This window comes from Hemitrygon akajei, chromosome 26 (assembly GCF_048418815.1).
Source record: "Hemitrygon akajei chromosome 26, sHemAka1.3, whole genome shotgun sequence".
Classification (NCBI taxonomy): domain Eukaryota; kingdom Metazoa; phylum Chordata; class Chondrichthyes; order Myliobatiformes; family Dasyatidae; genus Hemitrygon; species Hemitrygon akajei.
Genome location: NC_133149.1, coordinates 32,614,846 through 32,638,061, shown reverse-complemented (window position 1 = coordinate 32,638,061; position 23,216 = coordinate 32,614,846). Strand labels below are relative to the sequence as shown.

Here is a 23,216-nt window from a genome sequence, read left to right as displayed (position 1 = left end):
TGAAACCATAGTGAGCAAAACAGTTCTAAATTGCCTTCATCCTTATTTCTCGCCAACTATCAGTGACGAAAAAAATCACCATTTTTTGAACACAATCATACACAATTGACGATATTTAAAAAGTGTTGCTCTAAGGATGATGTCATATCTAACGGCCACACAAGTATACATGACTGAAGCTAGTTAGAAACTGTTCAGCAACAGTCTCCTGTCCCAATTAAGCAGCATAGTGTCTGAAATAACTGAAGGGAATCCCAACTATTTTCTCGATTAGTTTTGGTTCTTTAAGAGTTGTCCCAAATAAGCTGCTGTCCCAATTAACTGATGGCCCAATTAAATGGAATCTCCTGTATCTTGATTTAGGTGCAGTACATTGCTACTAATCAATGAGGAGGCCAGTAGAGCCATCTCTTTAATCAGCTTCAGTTGAACAAAGCACTGAATGTAGCCCTAGGTCAAACCAGTTGCACTCTTACATTCAGCTGATTTCACCGTCTTGAGAATGCACAAAGCCAGACAGATACATGATATACTGGGTTGGCAACCAAGTTTTTGTCAAGTTTGATTCATTGTAAAGTGGTAATGCTTGAACTCCATATTTTAAGTTTGCCAACTCATTTTGAAAACAGGTCTATTCTACTGAGGGGGCAAAAAATTGCTGTTCTACTTTTCACTTGTCTCCCAGAATCTCAGGATCCACAAGTTAATGTGATGTGTATTTGGAAACAACTTAATTTACTTCTATTTGTTATGCGTCATAGAGTAGTAGAGTCGAATGGCATGGAAACAAGTCCTTTAACTAACCAAGTCTGCACTGCCCATCAACCAACCATTTGCACTCATCCTGTATTAATGCCATGTTCATTCTCTCTTTATTCCCATCAACTCTGCCCGGATTCATTCACGCACAGTAGGGACACTTTACAGTGGTCAATTAACCTGCCAGCTTGCATGTCTTTGGCATGAGGGAGGATCCAGTACACTCAGAAGAAACCCATGAGGTTACAGGAAGAATGCACAAACACGACAATATCTGCAGATACTGGAAATCCAAAGCAACACACACAAAATGCTGGTGGAACTCAGCAGATCAGACAGCATCCATGAAAAAGAGTAAACAGTCGACATTTCTGGCTGAGACCCTTCATCAGGATTGGGAAAAAATGATCAGGTTAGAGTAAGAAGGTGGGGGAAGGGGAGGAAGAAGTACAAGGTGGTAGGTGGCATGTGATAGGTGAAATCGGGAGAGGGGGAGGGCTGAAGTAAAGAGCTGGGAAGTTGATTGGTGAAAGAGATAAAGGGCAAGAGAAGGAGGAATCTGATAGGAGAGGATAGAAGACTATGGAAGAAAGGAAAGGGGGAGGAGCATCAGACGGAGCTGATAAACAGGTAAGGAGATAAGGTAAGAGAGGGAAAAGGGAATGGTGAATGGTGAAGGGAGGGGGCGTTACCAGAAGTTCAAGAAATCAAAGTTCAAGCCATCAGGTTGGAGGCTACCCAGTCGGAATGTAAGGTGTTGCTCCTCCAACCTGAGTGTGGCCTCATCGTGGCACAAGCGGAGGAATGTGCACAGTATATGGTGAAATCAGATGAATGTTGAAGTGCAAGTGAATTTTGAACCTTCCTAGTCTAAAATCCAACTGCATCTAAACATCAGTCTAAAAGATAATCTGTGCACTGATGATTCCTTCAACAAAAGTGAACAACTACCAAAGCTGAACATAATCAAGCTGTGATGTCTTTCACGATGTACAAACTTGGCCCATTCCTGGGCATGATCTTCATAACTCAGGTACTCTTCATCCCTCGCTCATTCCTTTAGCAAGCTGACTTTGCTACATTTACTTAGAACAAGTAATGTAATTTTAATATATCAAAAATGCACTGTGTTTTAATGTGTAAAGTAGCAGTGGCATATCAAGCATGTCACTCTCTTCCATTTGATAATCTTGTTCCTGCACGTAACCTCAAGTATTTCAATTGCTCTTCAGCCTAACCTTCTTTGATAAAATGTTCCCTACATCCACATATACAAATAGCTGAGTGGTGAATTCACCATTTGCTTTTTCTCAGCAATAATGTAGAAATTTTGCCTGAAAATAAGGATTATTTCAATATTGGTTGTTGAATCATTGGAATGAAACATCATTGTCTGCCTCAAGAAAGTAATTACATTTCTTAATAATGCAGAATATAAATAAGTCTCATTAGCTTTAACTCTTGCTCTAAATTGGATAGATATGAGCTGGAGAGACAGAAGTACTGACTGCAACGTTTACTGTAATCTCATTACTTCCTCAGCAGGGAGCTCAGAAGTTAAGAGCAGTTTGGCTGGCATCCAAGTCCAGTATCTGGAACTTCATCCTCCTCTAAAGGCTAAATTTTATGGATTAAATGGCCTTGACTATCCCCGCCTGGCAGCGTTAGATTGAGGCTCTGTGTTTCACTTTCATTCCAACTAAGATTCTTAGACAGCAAGGTTTGTTCTGCATAACCAAAATAAAAGGGAAGATTTCCAGGCACAATTAACTTCTGTACAGATGGAACAGTTCTTATCCTTTTCAGACATATCTTCAACTGAACTGCTGTATAATTAGATGCAACACTGTGAAATGCTCTACAACTCACCAAATGAGCAAAACTAAAGCCCTTGAGAGTAGTTATTGATTTGCCTTCAAAGTTCCCACATGATTAAAAAGGTTTTAACATGACGGATGAACTGCACGATTAAATCCTCTGTTGTCAAGTCAATCAGCAACAATCCCTGGCCACTCAGCTCAGTTTAGAATATACACACCCATGGACGCCAGAATCCGAGTCTTACTGTTGGTCAAATCAATGGGAGTACATTGAGAAAAGGCCATCAGGCACATAAAAAACATCAGCTTATAGAGTGCCTTCTGCAGATTGGTGATAATGTGCCAAGGATAAGCAGAAAAAAATCTATAGTCATTTTAAGGAAAATTACCTTACCATCCTTAATCAAATAAATTTCAGGAATGAAGGTTACCAAATACATATAACTAATCCACACTGATAAAACTAATTGTAGTCACTCCTGACTAATCTCTTGGGTCCTAATAGATTTTCAATGCACAAACATGTTTTCTCTCTCTTCTCGGGTAGGACCTCATGAATGACTTGCTCCCAATTTAGTTTTTTCAGGTAACTGAAGAGTCCTAAGTAGGATCCACAGATTCTGCAATTACTGATCGGTAATGCACATGGTAATTTGGTCTGTTATGAGCACATGTTTTGCATACTGTTCATACAGATAAGTTCAATACAACAGTACATTCAAGTAGTCCAAGGTAAAACAATGAGTGCAAAATACAGTACCAGGAAAATGCAGTACAGGTGGACGAGAAGATGCAAGGTAGACTGTGAAGTGAAGAGTCCATCTTAGTGTACTAGAGAATGGTTCAATCAAAGTTCAAAGTAAATTTATCATCAAAGTACATATATACTACCCCGAGATTAATTTTCTTGCGGGGAAACTCAGTAAATCCAAGAACCATAATAGTATCAATGAAAGACTGCACCTCAGAGGGTGGACAATCAACCAGTGTGCAAAAGACAACAAACTGTGCAAGTACAAAAGAAAAAAGAAATAATAATAATAATATCTAATAAATAAAAAATAAATATCAAGAGCGTGAGATGAAGAGTCCTTGAAAATGAGTCCATGGGTTGCGGGAACTGTTCAGTGATGGGGCAATTGAAGTTGTGTGAAGTTTTCCCCACTGGCTCAAGGGCTTGATGGCTGAAGGATAGTAACTGTTCCTGAACCTGGTGGTATGAATTCTGAGGCTCCTGTACCTTTTTCCTGATGACAGCAGTGAGAAGAGAGCATGACATGGGTGGTGGGGGTGGGGGGGGCCTCTGATGATGGATGCTGCTTTCCTGCGTTAGCACTCTGTGTAGATGTGCTCAATGGTGGGGAGTGCTTTTCTCATGATTGACGAGCCTTATCCACTACTTTTTGTAGGATTTTCTGTTAAGGGTCATTGGTGTTTCTGTACCGGGCTGTGATGCAACCAATCAATGTACTCTCCACTGCATACCTATAGAAGTTGTCAAAGTTTTAGAAGTCATGCTGAATCTTCACAAACTCCCAAGGAAGTAGAGGCACTGCTGTGCTTTCCTCATAATGGCACTTACATGCTGGGCCCAGGACAGGTCTTCCAAAATGATAGCACTGAGGAATTTAAGGTGGCTGACCCTCTCCACTTCTGATCCCCCAAAGAGGACTGGCTCATGGACCACTGGTTTCCTCTTGCCTGAAGTCAATAATCAGCTCCTTAAATCAATAGTTTTAAAACAGTGGGATAGAAGCTTTTCTTGAGCCAAGTGATACGTGTTTTCAGCCTTGTATATCTTTTACCTGATGGGAGGAGGAAGAACAGAGAGTCTTGCGGGGTCCCTGATTATGCTGGTTGCTTTACTAAAGCAACAAGAAGTGTAGACAGAAACCATGGAGGGGAAGCTGGCTTCCATGATGTGCTGAACTGTGTCCATAACTCTCTGCGCTTTCCTGCAGTCACAGACAGAGCAGTTGCCATCCCAAGCTGTGATGCTTTCTATGGTGCATCAATAAAAATTGGTGAGGGTCCAAAGGTACTTATCAACTTTATTTCCCTCCTGAGGAAGTAGAGGTGCTGGTGAGTTTTCGGACTGTAGCATCTACATATTTGGACCAGGACAGGCTGTAGGCGATGTTCACTCCTAGGAACACGAAGCTCTCAACCCTCGCAACCTCAGCCCTGTTGGTATAAACAGAAGCTTGTACACTTCCTCCCCCCCCACCACCACCACTTAACTGGAAGCAATGACCAGCTCTTTTGTTTACTGACATTAAGGGAATAGTTGTTGTCATGACACCATGTAACTAGACTCTATGTCTCCTTCCTCTACTCCAACTCATTGTTATTTGAGATACGGCCCACTATGGTGGAGGTTGTGTGGGTTGTTTGGCATGTTGTATGCTCCTTCCATTTTTTATGTAATACGCTCCCATTACACAGAGGAGCCCAGTGCCTTCCTGGATGCTCTTTTTTCTTTTTGAGGAGCCATGGGCTAAGGATTTCCGTGAATCAATGAAGATGTTACATTTTCCCATCGAGATTTTGAAAACATCATTTATGCATCAATTCTCTGGAACTCTCCTGCCATGATAGGACTCATTGTACTGTTTTATTATAAACTTTCTATGACTAGTAGGTGTATTTGAAAAAGCAATATATTGTATTTGGTAAATGTTTTATTTTTAACACAAGAAAGAATGACAGCTCAAAGTGGAATAAATAGCTTCTATTTCAGCAAAATAGTATATTACAACAGCACCTATGATTGGTGTTTCCTTTATGAAAAGATAAATAAGATAACCATTATTTTTTCTTGAAGACAGTGAGGTTAATTTTAGCTTAATTTGCTCATCATGCAACTGTTATGAAATATGCTGGGTAGATTTTAAGGTACATTAGATTTGTTCCTCGTATTGATTGGTGATTAAAATTTGTGCTGTGGGTTTCCAGCCCAATAGGTTGGATTAAAATTGCCCCTGGAATCTCTCTAATGTAACCACCATCTCCACCAAACTGCTCCTGATCTCAGATAGCAAGGCATAAATGCAATTCCTTAAATATTCTCTGAAAAGCAGAGATTATAATTGAATTGCAATAATTGACTTGCAGTGGTAATTTGTGACAGTAGTTTGATTGAATAATGTGACTTGCTTTACAAGCTTCACTCACAATCTAATGAACTCCCACACATTCATAGCAGCTGCACATGCAACAAAACACTCATCAAGCTCACAGCAGGCATACAATGCAAGAGGTTTTACCTGGATTTTTCCAGTCCCCTGTAAATGATTTAGTAAAGTAAATCTATAATCTAACATGTATGTAGATGCAGAAAGATAAAGTGCAAACTCTAGTCTCTAAACTATGAATAGTGTTCTAAGACCTCGTACAACCATTATCCTTTAGCTATAGTAGGTAAAAAGTAAAGTTCTTCCCCACGCCTTGTTTGGCCCATTGGGTGGCAGGCTTGCCATTTCTTTAGCGGTTACCTGTTTTACAAAGCCAACTTGCTAGCTCAACGCTCAACCCGGCATGGATGGAAAGTGTGCAAGGAGCCAGGCGGATTCAAACTCAGGGCCACTCTCCCCCAAGACTGGCGTAGATGCCACTACACCACCGGCAACAGACTATGCAAGGTCTTATATCTTATAATGACACACAATGAGGCTAGTTAACCTAGCGAGCACTTCTTCGGGGTATGGAAGGACATCAAAGCACCAGGAGGAAACCTATGCAGACTGCCCGGATAGCACTACACAGGATCAAATCTGGAGACGTGAAGCAGCTGCATCACCATGCTGCCCTATGAAGAAACAAATGACATTACAGATGCTTTCACATATGCCCTGCACAAGAAACATGGTGTCCAGAAACAATCCGATCATGACCAAATGTGACTTTGTTTGCTAGTTTAAGCTTTAACCGCGATCTGTTCAATATGTTCCAGATCCAGCACGAGTTGTCAACATGCCTCCTGTCATTTATCTGCCCGTTGGAATGCCTGGATATATCAGGTGCCCAGTGGATGCAGATCCTCCAGCGACCCAAGTCAAGTGGACCAAAGATGGACGGCCACTGAGGATTGAAAAGGTAACAGTTAGGATTTAGTGGCTCCTGTTGTTGGACAGAGTATGAGGTTCAGTGCCTGCAGGCTTTAGGATGTTTCTTCAAAATTCAGTGGAGTTTACTTGGTTATTCAAGGATTTGACACAATAAATACATTCTCAGTAAAAATATTAATACATTAGCACCATTCAAAAATATATCTGGCCTCATCATTAAAAGAGCAGTGCTCAAATTTTTACCAGACCCGGTTGACTCTTAATAGCTCCTCAGTTCAGAGGGTGTTTATGGATTGGAAATAATGCTAGCATTGACATTGATATCCTTTGAAAAAATACTTTTTAAAAGTCACAGCCATCTTTCCTACAGTGTGATATCTATGTCCTTGGATCTCAGTGCATTGTTGACCTTGATGGGGGGGTTCTTTCATCTAGAAGATATATTTTCTCTTTTTCTGAGCAAGTAAACTTAGGAAATTTTTTAAAGTTTACTATATTCTCTTAACTTAAATAGAGTAAGTTTAAGACATGTGTTAAAATAGAACTGTTAATGCTATTCCAAGGAGAATATTTGGCGCCTCTGTGCAACTATCTATGATAGAACACTAGATCATCTGACTCTGTAATACATTTTTCTCTACTTCAATAGCGACCTTCAACAAGGTACTGGTTGGAATTGAGATAATTAGCCAAATTCTACTGTGAAGTTTTACTGCGTCATTCTCAACGCTGAGCTGCTGCATGATGTAGTTTGTAATGTGAGCAGAAATGAGGATATGGTAATCCAATGCAAACACTTGTGCAACTGACCAGAGCCTGTAGAATGCAACTTAGTACGTTAAAGCGGCACATCTAATTTATTCTCAAGCTTAAAGTTTTTTGTATTTCCAGGAGCCTCATATTCTTATTCTTATTCTTATTCTTATTACCCTCTTATTCTTCCTATGGATCCAAGTGAATTAAACATAGAGTACTGTACACCTCCTTCAAATCTACTTCATATTCATATCTATTTATTTTTTATTTATTGATTAAGATACAGTGCGGAATAGGCCTTTCCAGCCCTTCAAACCGAGTCATCCCAGCCCAATCATGAGACAATTTACAATGACCAATTAACCTAACAACCGGTACATCTTTGGACGGTGGGAGGAAACCAGAGCACCCGGAGGATACCCACGCGGTCACGGGGAGAACACGCAAACTCCTTTTAGGCAGTGGCGGGAATTGAACCTGGGCCGTCGGTACTGTAAAGCGTTGTGCTATGCTAGTGTGCTGCTACCTGTTCTGAAGAGCTATGATCATAAACTGCCCAAGATGATGTCAGGTCGTGCTATAGTGAGCAGACTATGCAGATGTCAGAATGTGAAGAGGCTGGTGTGGTACATTTGCTCACTGTATACCAAGCCTGGTGGAAAAATTATCAGATGAGACGGCCTACCAAATTCCACTGTACAGTGTTCAGGCACAAGCGTCAGGTTACACACACACTGGCCTCAATTGTGAGACTGCAAATTAAATTGAGTAATGCAACTTAATATTGAAGTTAGGGAAGTTTATACCTCTTTTGGGTTGAAACATGACAATAATCATGTTCATCAAACTTCACAATAGCATCATTCCTTGTCCAATACACTTTATCCTAACACTAGGTCCCATTCCAGATTTTAGACATGACAACAGATCTCAGTCCTGATTCCAGACCCCCATTCTGGATAGACACCCAACACAAGCCCTGATCCTTATCACAAATCCGACCACAGACTTCAATCATGTTTATTGATCCAATGTCAACCAGAGGGACCTGTAACTTCTGATCTCTCAACTTTTGTCCCAGAGGGCACATTTTCTTTCACAGTAAAGTGAACTAACCACAGAGAGACCAGCTGACATGCCTGTGGTCACAAGCTGCAAAATATTGGCTGTGTTGCTTCCAGTAACAAGCAGTTCACAGAATTTCACTCTCAGCACTTGTACGTATAGGGAGACCAACTGGTGTAGTTGAACCTATGCCCAGCAAATGTTGCTTTGTAACCAGGTTAAAGTTGAACGATAAAAGGCTTGAGTGTGCATCTAAATGTTGAAGTAAGCTATAGCTGAATATATGTATTTTTTAAAATTTTGGTTCATAAGCCTTTATATCACTATCAATGATACATGCTCAATTTGGAAAACTTGGATTATTTAATTATCACCAGTATCACTCAATTAGCAGGTAACAATTATCTGTTTTATTAACATTGCCAAGTGGGATGCAACATTTCATTTAAAATTATATTATCAGGAACCATCCATCAGAAAAGCTATTTTAAATATCAACATTTAACAGCAGTAAGTCTTTATACCTGCAGGAAGCTCTTTGACAGTAATGTTAACATTAAATGTTAACTAATATTAGCTCTTGCAATAATAGGCCAGTTTTTACAAAGCCTTTTCATATACTTTCTCTCCATTGAACCTTTTTCTTCTGTCTCTCAACTCCTCTCACATACTTCCCTTCCTCTCAGTCATTATTTCTTGCACCCCTTATCAATATCTTCCATCCCTGGGGTTATCAGTTTATTGAGGAGAGCAAAAAACCCTCTCTAAACTCTCCTCAATAAACTGATAACCCAGGGATGGAAGACATTGATAAGGGGTGCAAGAAATAATGACTGATAGGAGGGGAAGTATGAACTTGCTAAGGTGGCTAGGCCTAGTCACCACCCTCATTTCTACAGTTGTTCACTATTTATACTTTTAGATACAGATGTAAATAGCACAAATTAGTTTGAAGGAAACTTAAGCATTCTGTACAATATCCAAATGATTACTATTTTGCTCTTGTTATAGTTTAACAAACTAGAAGATGAGGGGCTGAACTCCAAAGTTTATTTCTTTTCTTCAGGCCTGTGAGTGGACATGTCTGTAAACACAGGCCTCATAGAAATAAACTAAAATGGAGAAGAACACAGGATAAACTGACAAAAGTAAGATCTTAAGACCATAAAATATAGGAGCAGAATTTGGCCATGTAGCCCATCGAATCTGCTTCACCATTTCATCATGGCTGATGCATTTTTGCTCTCAGCCCCAATCTCCTGCCTTCTCCCCGTATCCCTTCATGCTTTGACCAATCACGAATCTATTAACCTCACCTTAAATATTCATAAAGACTTGGCCTCCACAGCTGCCTATGGTGAAGAATTTCACAGATTCACCACTCTCTGGCTAAAGTAATTCGTCCTTATCTCCATTCTAAAATGACGCCCCTCTATTCTGAGGCTGCATCCTCTGTCCTAGACTCTCCCACTATAGGAAACATCCTCTCCACATCCACTCTATCAAGCCTTTCACCATTCATTAAGTTTCGATTAGGTTACTCTTCATTCTTCTGAATCCTAGTGAATACAGGCCCAGAGTCATCATACACTCTTCATATGACAAGCCATTCAATCCTGGAATCATTTTTATGAACCTCCTTTGGACTCACTCCAATATCAGCACATCTTTTCTAAGATAAGGGGACCAAAACTGCTTGCAATTTTCCAACTAAGGCTTGGAGAAGCCTCAGCATTACATCCTTGCTTTTATATTCTAGTTCTCTTGAAATGAATGCTAATATCGCATTTGCCTTCTTCTCCACAGACTCAACCTGCAAATTAACCTTTAGGGAATCCTGCACAAGGACTCCCCTCCCTTTGCGACTCAGATTTTTGAATTTTCTCTCCATTTAGAAAATAGTCTACCCTTTTATTTCTTCTACCAAAGTGCATGACCATACATTTCCCAACACTATCTTCCATCTGCCATTTCTTTGTCCATTCTCCTAATCTTTCTAAGACTTTTTGTAGCCTCCTTATTTCCTCAAAACTACCTACTCCTCCACCTATCTTTGTATCATTCACAAAATTTGCAGCAAGGCCATCAATTCCATCATCCAAGTAATTGACATATGATGTAAAAAGAGGCGGTCCCATAACTCTTGCTGATAAGATACAGTACAACTATCAAACATATATGTTCAGTTTTATGTCTAAAATGCATATATATCAGTGCAGTCTAAACAATTTTCTAAAGAACAAAGTGACTAATGTAGCCATCTTCTACAAACTCAAATTATCTACCGTTGAGCATCAAGTATACTGAGAAATAATAAATCTCCAGTAAAATTCTTCACAATTTCATTCCCAATAAGGTTCCAAAGTATAAACTCTTCTACTGTGCTACCGTATTGTTCTTTTTTAGTATAGAGAAGTTGTTTTGTAAAGTGCAAAAGAAATAAAGCAATCAAATAAGTTGTGAATCAATAGTCATTAATTAAATCAGATCAATCGTCAAAATATATTTCAACTCTTTGATAGTGGGGTTAGATGTGAAGTGAGGATTTTATTTTAATTACCCACAAAAGCATTGGAGTCCCAGACCCATTGACTAAAGAAAAGGCAGAAACCCTCATCACTTTTACAATTATTTGGATGCTGTGATTTCCAGGGCTCTGAACCAAGAAGTGAGATCATTCTAAAGAGTTTTTTTTGTCTGGTATAGACACAATGCTCCTCTGCCTTATATTTCCAATATTCTGTGATTAATTGTGTATGTATAATCTCCTTCAATCAGTAGCCGCCTTATTAGGTACACCTGTACACCTGCTTGTTAATCAAATATCTAATTAGCCAATCACATGGCAGCAACTCAATGCTTAAAAGCACGCCAACATGGTCAAGAGGTTCATTTGTTGTTCAGTCCAAATATCAGAATAGGCGGGAGGGAGAGAGGAAGAAATGTGATATAAATAATGTGACCGTGCAATGATTGTTGGTGCCAGATGGGGTGGTTTGAGTATCTCAGAAACTGCTGATCTCCTGGGATTTTCATGCACAACAATCTCTAGAGTTTACAGAGAATAAAGAATAATGCAGAAAACTTAAAAAAACACATCCAGTGAGCGGCAGTTCTGTGGGTGAAAATGCCTTGTTAATGACTGGCCTGGACTGACACCAACTTACTGCCCTCTACTGTGCCTATTGTCTTGTTTATTATTTATTGTAATGCGGTCCTGGGTAGGTCTGTAGTCTAGTGTAGTTTTTTTTCTCTGTGTTGTTTTTACATAGTTCAGTGTAGTTTTTGTACTGTTTCATGTAGCACCATGGTCCTGAAAAACATTGTCTCGTTTTTACTGTGTACTGTACCAGCAGTTATGGTCGAAATGACAATAAAAAGTGACTTGACTTGGCTTGACTTGAGAGAGGTCAGAGTAGAATGGCCAGACTGGTTCAAGCTGACAGGAAGGCAACAGTAACTCAAATAAGGACACAGTGGTGTGCAGAAGAGCATCTCTGAATGCACAGCACATCAAACCTTGAAGTGGATGGGCTACAGCAGCAGGTGATAACACTGGGTTTTACTCCTGTACCTAATAAAGTGGCCACTGAGTGTATGCTGCTCCTAAATATTTAAATATCCTGGAATAATTAATAACTCTTTTCTGCACATTAAAAATACACAGCACTCATCAAGTCTTCTATGTTTTTGTTGGGGTTGAGTCAGTGAAAGTTAATACACAGTTGGAGGCTATTCAGTCCATTGAATCCATTCCAGTAACAAATATTTTGAAATCTATTTAGAAGTGAAACTGAAATAGAATAGTTTATTCCATGGCTCTCATTTAATGTAAGTAGTCCCTGAAGGGTGTTTTAATAATCAAGTTCTGGAGTGATTTGTTTTGTCTTCATTCTTCACGGTTGCCAACAGGAATAAGAAGTGACATTTTGCCAAATGTTGAGACATTTAAGGATCTATTTCCCCATTTCCATTGAGGTGAATGACAATAACATAAGAAGACAATTGCCCTATATAACCAACTGGCATTTTAAGATCATAATTAGCAATAATCCAAGTAATTTGTAGGAAATGGGACCAATTAGTGGCAATTTTGTAAATCTAATGATCCAAAAATAGTTTCCCAATTTAAAATTCTCACAAATTAAATATTTTGGATTTTGTTTCTCCTCTCTCCTCAAAGTTCTGTCCATAAAGTGGGAGGGGGGACTAATTTATTTGCTATCAAGTTGCATTCTGAGAATGAAATTTAAATCTAAACAATATTTTTAATAAACTTAAATCTGCGTGTTGCTAGCTCCCAGTGCTTCATGGCGTTAAACTAAAATGCAAAACATAACCACATTCTTTGAATCACTTGTGGCTGCAGAACACAGTACTCTTGGGCTTCCGATGGACCAGCGTTTCCAGGAAACCCTTCTTACCATGCCAAAGTCCTCCAATTTAGCTAAGTAAACTGAACGCAAAGAAAGAAAAATTTATTTTTGTGTTACTCCTCAGTACATTTCTATATGTCTCTCAACTAATTAATTACTTCTGAAGAAGAAATCAAGCATCATTTTTGTGCCGTAAAATAGCAGGACCTTTCAGCTGAGAGTGAGGTGAATAACCTAATTCACCAGCTCCACTATTGTTCAATGGTGAAAATGGGGGCTTTTGGGAAACCCGCTGCTCTGCAATAAAGTTGTCATGGGATCTTTTCTTGCCCATCTGTAACAGATCACACTTCAGACTTGCAGCCCATTTGAAGTCTCATCTTAGATAATGTACCTATGTCGTGCAGTGAGGTTTCACCAGAGGTGAACATACTTCCACCTAAACCAAGGAGCACTTGATAGTTTTATACTGCAGTAGGCAAAACTTAATGAGAAGTCCAGCCATTGAACTGAAAGAGGAATACTCTCCATATTCCTTACAAAAGTAGTATGTGTGCCAATTTAAAAATGGTTTTAGTAAAAGGTCTTTAACCAGTAATATTTTATTTCTGTTTCTCACTCCACAGATGCTGCTTGGTCTGCTAAGTATTTCTAACCTATTCTATTTCTATTCAATATTGCTAGCAACTTTTTATTCAAAACTCTACACAGTACGATTTTATTGATTACAATGCCACTTTAGTAAGATGTTCTGATCATATCGTGGTTGGTTGGAGTTCTTCATTTACAGTAACTTTTTCCGATAGTTTCGTGGTTGGAATTTGCTGAATGATGGGACCATTGCACTGGATGAATCCACGGAAGAAGCTCTTGGCACTTATACCTGCATGCCTTACAATGCTCTAGGTTCCATGGGACAATCTAGCCCTGCTCGACTGGTGCTTAAGGTAAACTCAAACTGATTAATCCATTCCTGCCTGTAGTTTCATGGAGTAGAATTTTCTCTGATCTTGCTCAGGCAGCCATTCTGTCCTAATCATCAATTCTGTTAAAATGGAAGCTATATATTCTGGAACGATTTGAAACAATCATAGAGTTACCCATAACAGAAACAGGCCCTTTGGCCCATCTCATCCATACGTAGCAAGTTGCCTTCTTAAGTTTGTCCTATTTTCCTGCAATTGACCTATATCACTCTAAAGTTTTCTTCTCCATGCACCTGTCTAAATCCTTTTAATAAACATTTGGTCTGGTCAATCATATTTACAGTTGCAAGCAACAGCTAAATTTTAAAAGCTCTCTCAGAAAATTATTGTTTACTCCTTAGAAAACATTTGCATCAGTGTTCCATCACTTCTGCTTGTTCTACCATTCACGGTGTGATTCTTTAAGCCAATAAATTTGGTGGCATGTGGCTCTACCACCTCCCTGAGGCAATGTCTGTATATGTATGATATAAGCTGTTCATTCTGCAAGGTCCCACTCACATTAAACTATCATTTACATCTACAGTCATAGAAATGCAAGGAAAAATGTCCTATAAATTAGCATCAAAAGCCATAAACCTTGGTATCGATAGTGATCTTTCTAAAAACGAATAGAAATCCAATACACCTGCAATCTGTGGCCTTTAAGTGCAGCAATTAAGTGAGTTTAGGAAGCGCAAGCACTTGGTCTTCAGTTACAAGCCAATTGAAGTGAAAAATAATGACCAATTCCTTCACCTGTACCAATCCTCCAAATAGAAACCTTTTCCGGATTTTGGATATGACTAGTTTTTTTGGTTAAATGTTGTGATACCTTGATAAATTGTTCCTGCATCGCCAATAGTGAAAACAGCAGAATCAGTAATGATCAAGCAACTCAGATCTTGGGACTTAAACTTAATTTTAAGTGATCACATAGTTTTAAAAATACGGTGGATGATAGTGTAGACAACTGCATCAGGGAGGATGCAGAAAGGGAAATGGATGTGTTGGAAGAGCTCATTTAAAAAACTGATGAAATGGGAAACTTGCTTCCATATTGCAAGATCTGTGTGCAATAAAGTGTAAAAGATGACCAAGTGAAAAAGCTTTTGATAGATTAATTTTGGAAGATTTTCTGCAGCGGGATAAGGGAGAATGGGAGAAACATTTCAAGGGCTCTCTCTGGTCATTATCAAAGTCTTGTTCTTGTGATGATTTTATCTGACGAAGCTATGTCCATACTTGAGCTGCGAGCTAATGGCAGAGGAGATTTCAGAGGCAGAGCAGAAGCACAGTCAGCATGCACTGCAAATGCTTCATTAATGCGACTGATCATGCAATTCAAAGCAGAGAAGTTTACAAAGATATGCATACTGTCCCATTAACCATGTATTGAAGAGGAATTGTTCATTCATTTAAATCCAGACTCTTAACTTTGATGCTCTACTTCAAGTGTTAGGAGAGAGTATCTATAGTCAGATTTAACAGAATACCACACTCTTGTGACCTATCAGTTACAAACAGTTTCTGCCCCTGCTTTTCAAGCCTTCCCATGTATTATCTTTCTTCACTTGTATCCCTTGATTAAGTAGTGACTTTCAGGAGAAATGTTGCCTTGTAATTGATAATGAGTTTTTAAAAAGCCCCACCTCATCACCATTCTTGAATAATGAGATACATTTGAGCAAAGTATATATTATACCACTCCACAGGTAGAGGAGCCGATAGAAGAGGGTGTCGTGTGCGGGGATTCTTGTATTTCCCTGGATAATACAATCTCATGCTGATATTCTCTTGTGAATATAAAATAATGCTCTAGTAATGAATTATAAATATCCTTTTACTCATAGATTTCAGTAATGCAAGTTAGAAAGTATTAGTTTCCTGCAGTTTTATTCTGCTTGTTATTAGTTGCTGTGATTATTGGGATCTTATGGTTCTAATATTACTATTTGTCATATAAAGTCTGTGTTCACAGGATCCCCTTTGTGAAGCTGTATTTTGGGGATGAACATCAAGCCTATTTTAGTCTGCTATACAATTAGTAAAACATTTATAATAGTATCAGGTCCCCTTGCCTCATCTTCTCCACATTTAAATCTCCGTTAATGCCTTGATTGCATCGTTGGTTATTCCTCATATTTCAGTTCAAGTCTAAGCAGTGAAGTGGTTTGGCTATCTTCCTACATTCAAGGCACAGTGTAAAGGAAGGTTTACCAGGATGAGATGGGTGGTTGACTGAGCATCCCCACATCCCCACGTAGGAAGATTGTGAGCAACATTATCACCCATAAATGCAAATGTGGAAGAGGGAATATCGTCACTAACTAACCATCTTTACCTTCCAAGTGAGAACTAAATTTACTTGTGAACTTTTTGACAATGATACTTACAGCAATGTCATTCTTTTTTTTAATTAGTTTTTTTATACATTTTCTACATCGCTACAGATAAAAAAACCCAGATCGAAATGAAGAACATTAATACAGTGCAAAAATAAACATACAATAATAATATAATACAAAAGAAGATAATTGAGAAAGCACCCAAATTGAAGATATGTAAAATTAGTATCCTCCCCAAGCCCCACAACAAAAAAGAACTCCAGACCAACCACAACACAATCTAGAGAGTATAAATCAGGACATTCAAACCCCCAAAACTGTAAATACACTTAGCGACAGAAGATATTAATGCCTACTACCAACAAAAAAGGAGCTGGAAGCAAAGGACCAAAAGAAAAAACCTTAGTTAAGAGGAAGGTTATGAAAGTACTCAATAAAAGGTTCCCAGACCTTATGGAACTTTGTATCCGAATTAAGAACTGAATAATGAATTTTTTCAAGGTCTAAGCAGGACATAATGTCGTTAAGCCATTGAGCATGCGTGGGCGGGGCAACATCCCTCCATCTAAGGAGGATTAAACGTCTAGCCAGGAGAGATGCAAAAGATAATATTCGACACTTAGTCGAACTCAGACGTAAATCTGTCTCACCCAAAAAACCGAACAAAGCAATTAAAGGGTTAGGTTCTAGGTGGTGATTCAGAATATAAGATAACGTTATGAAGACATCTTTCCAAAATTTCTCCAAGCTAGGACAAAACCAGTACATATGAATGAGAGAGGCCTCACCCCTTTTGCATTTATCACAGAGAGGACTAATGTTAGGGTAAAATCGAGATAGTTTAGATTTAGACATATGGGCTCTATGAACAATCTTAAACTGTAAAAGGCAATGGCGAGCACAAAGAGAAGTTGAATTAACCAATTTGAGAATCGAGTCCCAAGTCTCATCAGATAAGGAGATATTTAAATCATGCTCCCAAGCCATTCTAATTTTATCCACAGGGGCACGCCGTAAGGATGCTAATTTATCACGAATAAATTATATTAAACCTTTACCTAGTGGATTAATAGAAAGAAAGAAATCCATAACATTTTTCTCAGGCATTTCAGGGAAGTTAGGAATTAAAGGATTAATAAAGTGTCTAATTTGGAGATATCTAAAAAAATGAGCATTGGGCAGATTGAACTTAGCAGAGAGCTGTTGAAAAGATGCGAAGCGATTATCAATAAAAAGATCTTCAAAATGTCTAATGCCCTTCCTATACCAATCATGGAATGCTGAATCATACGTAGTAGGTAAAAAAAAGGTGATTATGTAAGATAGGGCTAGAAAAGGAAAAACCATGGAAACCATAAAACTTCCTAAACTGAGCCCATATACGCAAAGTGTGTCTAACAAGAGGATTAACAATTAATCTGGGCAAACTACTAGGGAGTACAGAGCCAAGAAGTGCAGAGATAGATAAATCTTTAGTGGAACTCAGCTCCATTGCCACCCAATTAGGGCACTCGGGTTGGCCATGGAAAAAAGACCAAAAGGTAGCACAACGTATATTGGCTGCCCAATAATATAAACGAAAGTTAGGTAAAGCCATGCCACCCTCTTTTTTAGATTTTTGGAGATAAACTTTATTAATTCTAGAGCGCTTATTCTTCCACAGATATGACAAAATAATAGAGTCTAAGAAATCAAAAAAAGATTTAGGAATAAAAATTGGGATTGATTGAAATAAATATAAGAGTTTAGGGAGAACATACATTTTAACAACATTGATACGACCTATCAAAGACATAGACAGAAGTGACCAGTGTAACAGACTCTGTTTTATAGTATATGAAAGATTGGCAAAATTTTCACGAAAGAGATCTTTAAACTTCCTTGTGACTGTAATCCCAAGATAAGTAAATTGATTATGAACTACTTTAAAAGGGAGATCACGAAATGTTAATTCTTGTGTTTCTTTATTAATTGGGAAAAGTTCGCTCTTATGTAGATTAAGTTTATAGCCAGAGAACTGGCTAAACTGATCAAGAAGTGAAAACATTGGAGGTAAGGATGTAGACGGATTTGAAAGAAAAAGTAATAAGTCATCAGCATAAAGAGAAACTCTATGCTCATCACCCCCTCTCCAAATCCCAGTCAGTTCAGGACAATTTCGAAATGCTATCGCCAAAGGTAGCCAAATGCTATCGCCAAATCAAAGAGAAAGGGACTTAAAGGGCATCCCTGGCGGGTGCCACGTTTGAGGTTAAATAACTGGGATTTCTGAAAATTAGTCAAAACAGAGGCAGTAGGACACAAATACAGCAATTTGATCCAAGAGATAAAACTTTGACCGAAGTCAAATTTTTCTAAAACTGCAAAAAGGTAGTTCCACTCTATACGATCAAATGCTTTCTCCGCATCGAGGGAAATAACACATTCAGGAATCCCAGTTGGAGGTGAATATAAAATGTTAAATAAACGCCGAATGTTAAAAAAAGGAAGACGGTTTTTAATAAAACCAGTTTGATTAAACTTTGGCCAAGATTTTAACATCAACATTAAGCAAAGAGATCGGCCTATATGAGGATCACTCTGTTGGGTCTTTACCCTTTTTTAATAAAAGAATAATAGATGCCTCATTAAAACAGGGTGGCAATTTACCGTAATTAAACGAGTCAGATAATACTGAGAATAACTGAGGAGAAAGAAGTGAAGAGAATGATTTATAAAATTCTACGGGGAACCCATCAGGTCCAGGAGATTTCCCTGAAGACAATGCAGAAATTGCAAAAGATATTTCTTCTGATGATATAGGTGCATTAAGTTTGGCTTTAAAATCAGATGAAAGCGAAGGAATATTCAGATTATTTAAAAAATGATCAACAGAGATATTGTCATTCAAAGATTCAGAGGAATAAAGTCGAGAATAGAAATTTTTAAATGCGTCATTGATTTCTAAGTGATCTGATGTAAAGTCTCCATTCTCCTTCCGGATCTTTGTAATATGTTGTTTGGCTTTGGAACGTCTCAGCTGATTGGCTAGAAATTTACCAGATTTGTCACCATGAATATAGAAGCGACTCTTACTTTCAAGAAGTTGGCGTTCGACAGGTTGAGTAGACAGAAGATTAAATTTAGTTTGAAGTTCTACACACTTCTTATATAATTCAGGATTCTTAGTTTGAGCATACAGTTGATCCAATTCTTTAATCTGATTAATGAGGGCTAATCGATCTGCACAGGACTTTCTATTAAGATTTGCTGTATAGGAGATTATTTGACCCCTCAAATATGCTTTCATGGCATCCCAGACTATCTGGGATGACATTTCAGATGATGTATTGGTGTTAAAATAAAAGGTTATCTGATCCTTAATAAATTTTAGAAAATCATCATCCAATAATAAAGTCGAGTCAAAACGCCAGTGTTTATTCCTCTGAGGGAGACCAGGAAAATTTAAAGACAAGTAATTGGGGCATGGTCAGAAATGAGTATCCTCTGATAGTCTCAAGAATAGACAAATGGAATAAGTTGATTATCGAGTAAAAAGTAGTCAATTCTAGTAAAGGTATGGTGAACATGTGAAAAAAAAGAATAGTCTCTCTCAGTAGGATGAAGGAAACGCCATATATCAGAGATACCATAATTAGAGAGAAAAGAGTGAATAGCTAAGGCAGATTTAGTAAGTAGTCTAGTAACAGAGGACGATCGATCCAAATTAGGATCTAACCAGCAATTGAAATCGCCACCCAGTATAAGAGAGTATGAGTTTAAATCTGGTAGTGAGGAGAAAAAGCGTTCAAAAAAATTAACATCATCAAAATTGGGAGCATACAGGTTTGCTAGTAAAACTTTAGTATTGTATAATTTACCAGAAACAATAATAAAACGGCCATTTGTATCAGATATCTTATTATGGAGTTCAAAAGGAATATTTGAATTAATAAGGATGGAGACCCCCCCTAGCTTTGGCAGCAAAGGATGAATGAAAATGCTGACCCGCCCACTTTGACAGAAGCCGAGAATTATCAAAACTACGAATATGAGTTTCTTGAAGGAAAGCAATGTCAGCTTTGAGTTGTTTAATATGCGAGAAGACCTTCCTTCTTTTAACAGGATGATTCAATCCCTTTACATTCCAGCTCACAAATTTAAGTGAATTAACCATTATCAATTGTTAGTGCATAGAAGGTAGCAGGCATATAAAAAATCAAGCAATACAATAACAGTCTGGGAGCAAAAATGTAAACATAGATCCGTAGAATCAAAACAGAGACATGTTCTGAATAACAAAGGAAAACAAAAGAAACAGTGAGTAGTGTTGGAACTGGAGAATCCACCTCCCCCCGCAACCCAAAATTAGACGGCTACCTAAAAAAGCAGCTAGTTCTACCAAAAAAATTAACCCAAGTATGACTTCCAGTTCTGTGTCGTTAACAAAAGTTCTGTATAAATAATATAGCAAATAATAACTAATTTATGCACTAGAAAACAGAATTATAAATAGGAACAACTTCAACAGAAGTATAAAACTTAATACAAAGAAAATCAGAAGAAAACTAGAACTAACCTACCCGCAAAAAATTATAGAAGATTAAAAGAAAAAAAAAGGAGGGAGAAAAGGGGGAAATTATAAAATTCAAAGAGAGTCCTTATCAACCATTTACAGAAAAACAAAAGCAAAACTTAAACTATGAATCAACCAACAGGGAGGCTTTCAATAAAAACTCCAAACCTCCAAAACAAGTTAGAGCCAATTGTAGTTCTCTATAGATAATGTTATACAAAAGTGAAATAGATTACACAGGTAAAATCTAAAAGTTCGCAGGGAAACATCAGACTTAAATTATCTATTTAGAAAAAACGCACCAAGTCCAGGGAGAGATTGACTACAACCCTTAGAGTTTCAATAGATAATGACTGAATTATTCGAGTAAAGTCTGAGTTCGGAAAAAATAGTTTTAGCAATGTCATTCTAAATGATTTCCAGTGGCATTTATTTATCAGAGCAAGGAGCACGTATTGATTTGAAATGAAGTGAGGCTCAGGTGCCAGAGTAACCAGACCAAGGAGCACAGTTATTATTTGCACTCTGTTTTGAAGTCATCCATTGATCTTTTTATATCCATTAAGAATTCCTTTGTCAATATTCATAATATAAAGTGCCTTTGCAAACTTGTTGAATTGTAATTACTTCTTTATGAGCAGCATGCAAAATCTTATGAAGCAGCTATCATCACCTAGATTGGAAGCATTACCTTAAATGTTCTGCAGAAGGAAAGTAGGTTCATAGACTAACAATTATTTTACGTACTTACTGCCTGTTACGCCACTGGTGCTTAGGGCAACATTGAAGGTCCCCCATCTCTGGTGGTGTTCAGGACTTCCTTCAGTAGCTTCCTCTTGGTTTTCACTACTCATGCAAGTCCCGGGTGGAGACTCAGGAATACCGTCACACTCAGATGTAGAAGGATCTTTGTTGCTGTTTCTGTAACAATTTTGTTTGACCAGTCAGGGTTGTTAGCCCTGAGCTGAACCTCTGAACCTGGAGGACCAGTGGACCTCTCTTAGTCTGGCCTCTACCCTTTGACCTGTTCGGCATGGGTGACCCTACCAAGAGCCAAAGTATAAAGCCCTGACTCCAGCCAACATAGCTCTCCGGGTCATTGAGGCACGCAAGCCTCCAAACCATGACAAGGTTGTGGTCCTCTTGGAGGAGAATTATTACAGCAGGGAATTTAAAAAATGCTGCAATTACTGCACCATTATTTTTAATCTTCTATTTTGTATGATTAGTACTTTACCAATAAATATAAAATGTTATCTATGAAGATAACTGGGCTGTTTCTGTTTTCCAGGATCCCCCTTACTTTACGGTGCTACCAGGCTGGGAATATCGGCAGGAAGTAGGTCGAGAACTGGTCATTCCATGTGCTGCTGCAGGTGATCCATTCCCTGTAATCTCCTGGAGGAAGGTATCAGAACCTTTGTTTTATCCTTAATACAACAAAGCTCCCGAGGAGATGTACAAATTGCTTTGCTTTCTATCATTTGATAGCTCATGATCGCAAGTTCAAAGCCCACTGGGTGAGAAATTCCTCATACAATGACATTGGACTGAATGTGCGAGGTGAGCTTGGTGGGAAGAGTGGTAGGGTAGATTTGGAATCAGGATGTAAATATTTTGGCCATGATTGGTCTCGGCAAACCTTTCTACAGAAGAGGTTTTCCATTGCCTTCTTCTGGGCAGTGTCTTTACAGGATGGGTGACTTATTAATACTTTTCAGAGATTGTCTGCTTGGAAATAACCAGGACTTGTAATATGCAAGTCCTGATCGGGGAGCTAAGTAGGTGCCACACCTCGCCCAAGCGTGAACTGCGGGCTAGTGGAGGGAAGGAGCACCTTACACCTCCTTTGGTAGAGACATATCTCCACCCTGACACCTGGGTCCATACTATTAGCAGATCATACATTCTCAAATTAGTCTTATGCAAGTGATATTGAAGTGTGTTTTCGTCCTATTGCGTTTACATCATGCTGTGGGGATGCTTCACTGCAGCAGGCCCTGAAAGGCTTGTGAAGGTAGAGGGTAAAATGAATGCAACAAAACACAGGGAAATCCTGGAGGAAAACCTGATGCAGTCTGCAAGAGAACTGTGACTTGGGAGATTTGTTTTCCAGCAAGACAATGACCCCAAGCATAAAGCCAAAGCTGCACAGGAATGGCTTAAAAACAACAAAGTTAATGTCCTGGAGTTGCCACGTCAGAGTCCAGACTGCAATCCAATTGAGAATTTGTGGCTGGGCTTGAAAAGGGCTGTTCACTCACAATCCCCATGGAATCTGACAGAGTCTAAGTAGTTTTGCAAAGAAGAATGGGGGAAAATTGTAGTGCCCAGGTGTGCAAAGCCGTTAGAGATCCATCCACACAGACTGAAGGTTGCAATTGCTGTTGAAAGTGCATCGACTAAACACTGACTTGAATAATTATGCAATCAACTACTTTGTGTTTAATAATTGTAATAAATTTAGACCAATTTGTTTTCACTTTGACATGAAAGAGTCTTTTC

General features: G+C 38.6%; 1 protein-coding gene across 2 annotated transcripts in view; it reads left to right on the top strand.

The window, feature by feature from the left end:
* The window catches only part of igsf9bb (immunoglobulin superfamily, member 9Bb), a 711,231-nt gene that overhangs the window by 556,302 nt on the left and 131,713 nt on the right, over positions 1 to 23,216 (top strand). For both annotated transcript variants that reach the window (XM_073029796.1, XM_073029795.1), the window contains exons 8-10: positions 6,532 to 6,674; positions 13,650 to 13,790; positions 22,003 to 22,119. In XM_073029796.1, coding sequence (XP_072885897.1) covers positions 6,532 to 6,674; positions 13,650 to 13,790; positions 22,003 to 22,119 — 401 coding nt within the window. The remainder of the gene's footprint in view (positions 1 to 6,531; positions 6,675 to 13,649; positions 13,791 to 22,002; positions 22,120 to 23,216) is intronic.